General features: G+C 37.3%; 1 protein-coding gene across 1 annotated transcript; it reads left to right on the top strand.

Moving 5' to 3' along the window:
* Nucleotides 1-66: 66 nt before the first annotated feature.
* LOAG_16304 (hypothetical protein) lies at nt 67-390 on the top strand (the record flags this gene model as incomplete). The annotated part of the gene is made up of 1 exon (XM_003151792.1): nt 67-390. One exon carries the CDS (start codon nt 67-69, stop codon nt 388-390), a length of 324 nt encoding a protein of 107 aa, XP_003151840.1.
* Nucleotides 391-539: the final 149 nt, after the last annotated feature.

Below are 539 nucleotides of genomic sequence, written 5' to 3'. Positions count from 1 at the left end.
AAATCCTCCACATCATCAAAATCTACAACAACCGTAACTACGTCAACAAAATCTTCCACGTCTTCGATGTCCACAACAACCGTAACTACGTCAACAAAATCCTCCACATCATCAAAGTCTACAACAACCGTAACTACTTCAAGCATGTCTTCCACTTCATCAAAGTCTACAACAACGACAACTTCTGCTTCTACCACTTCTTCAAAAACAACGACTTCTTTTACTACGACTTCTCCAAAAACGACGATTTTTCTTTTAACATCACCAACAATAGCTACTCCACTAGCGCTCCCAGCTCAAGTGGAAGCACAATATTGGTGGTATTGGTTTTGTTGGTGGTATCCATCATGTATCGTTTGTTTGGATTGTACGTATGCATTGAACTTCTGAAATTCTTTGTTTTTTTTTGGAATCTATTCAACTTTTATTACTATAATGAAACATTACAAAACAATGGGATGATTGATTAGTTGAACGATGCTTCAAAAGGCTGCTCAAAGCACTTTCGGCGTGCAATTAGTGTTCATATCGTTATCATA

The sequence above is a fragment of the Loa loa genome (genome assembly GCF_000183805.2).
Source record: "Loa loa unplaced genomic scaffold supercont3.5574, whole genome shotgun sequence".
Lineage (NCBI taxonomy): Eukaryota > Metazoa > Nematoda > Chromadorea > Rhabditida > Onchocercidae > Loa > Loa loa.
The sequence above is the reverse complement of the archived record's forward strand: the minus strand, read 5'-3'. Positions and strand labels throughout refer to the sequence as shown.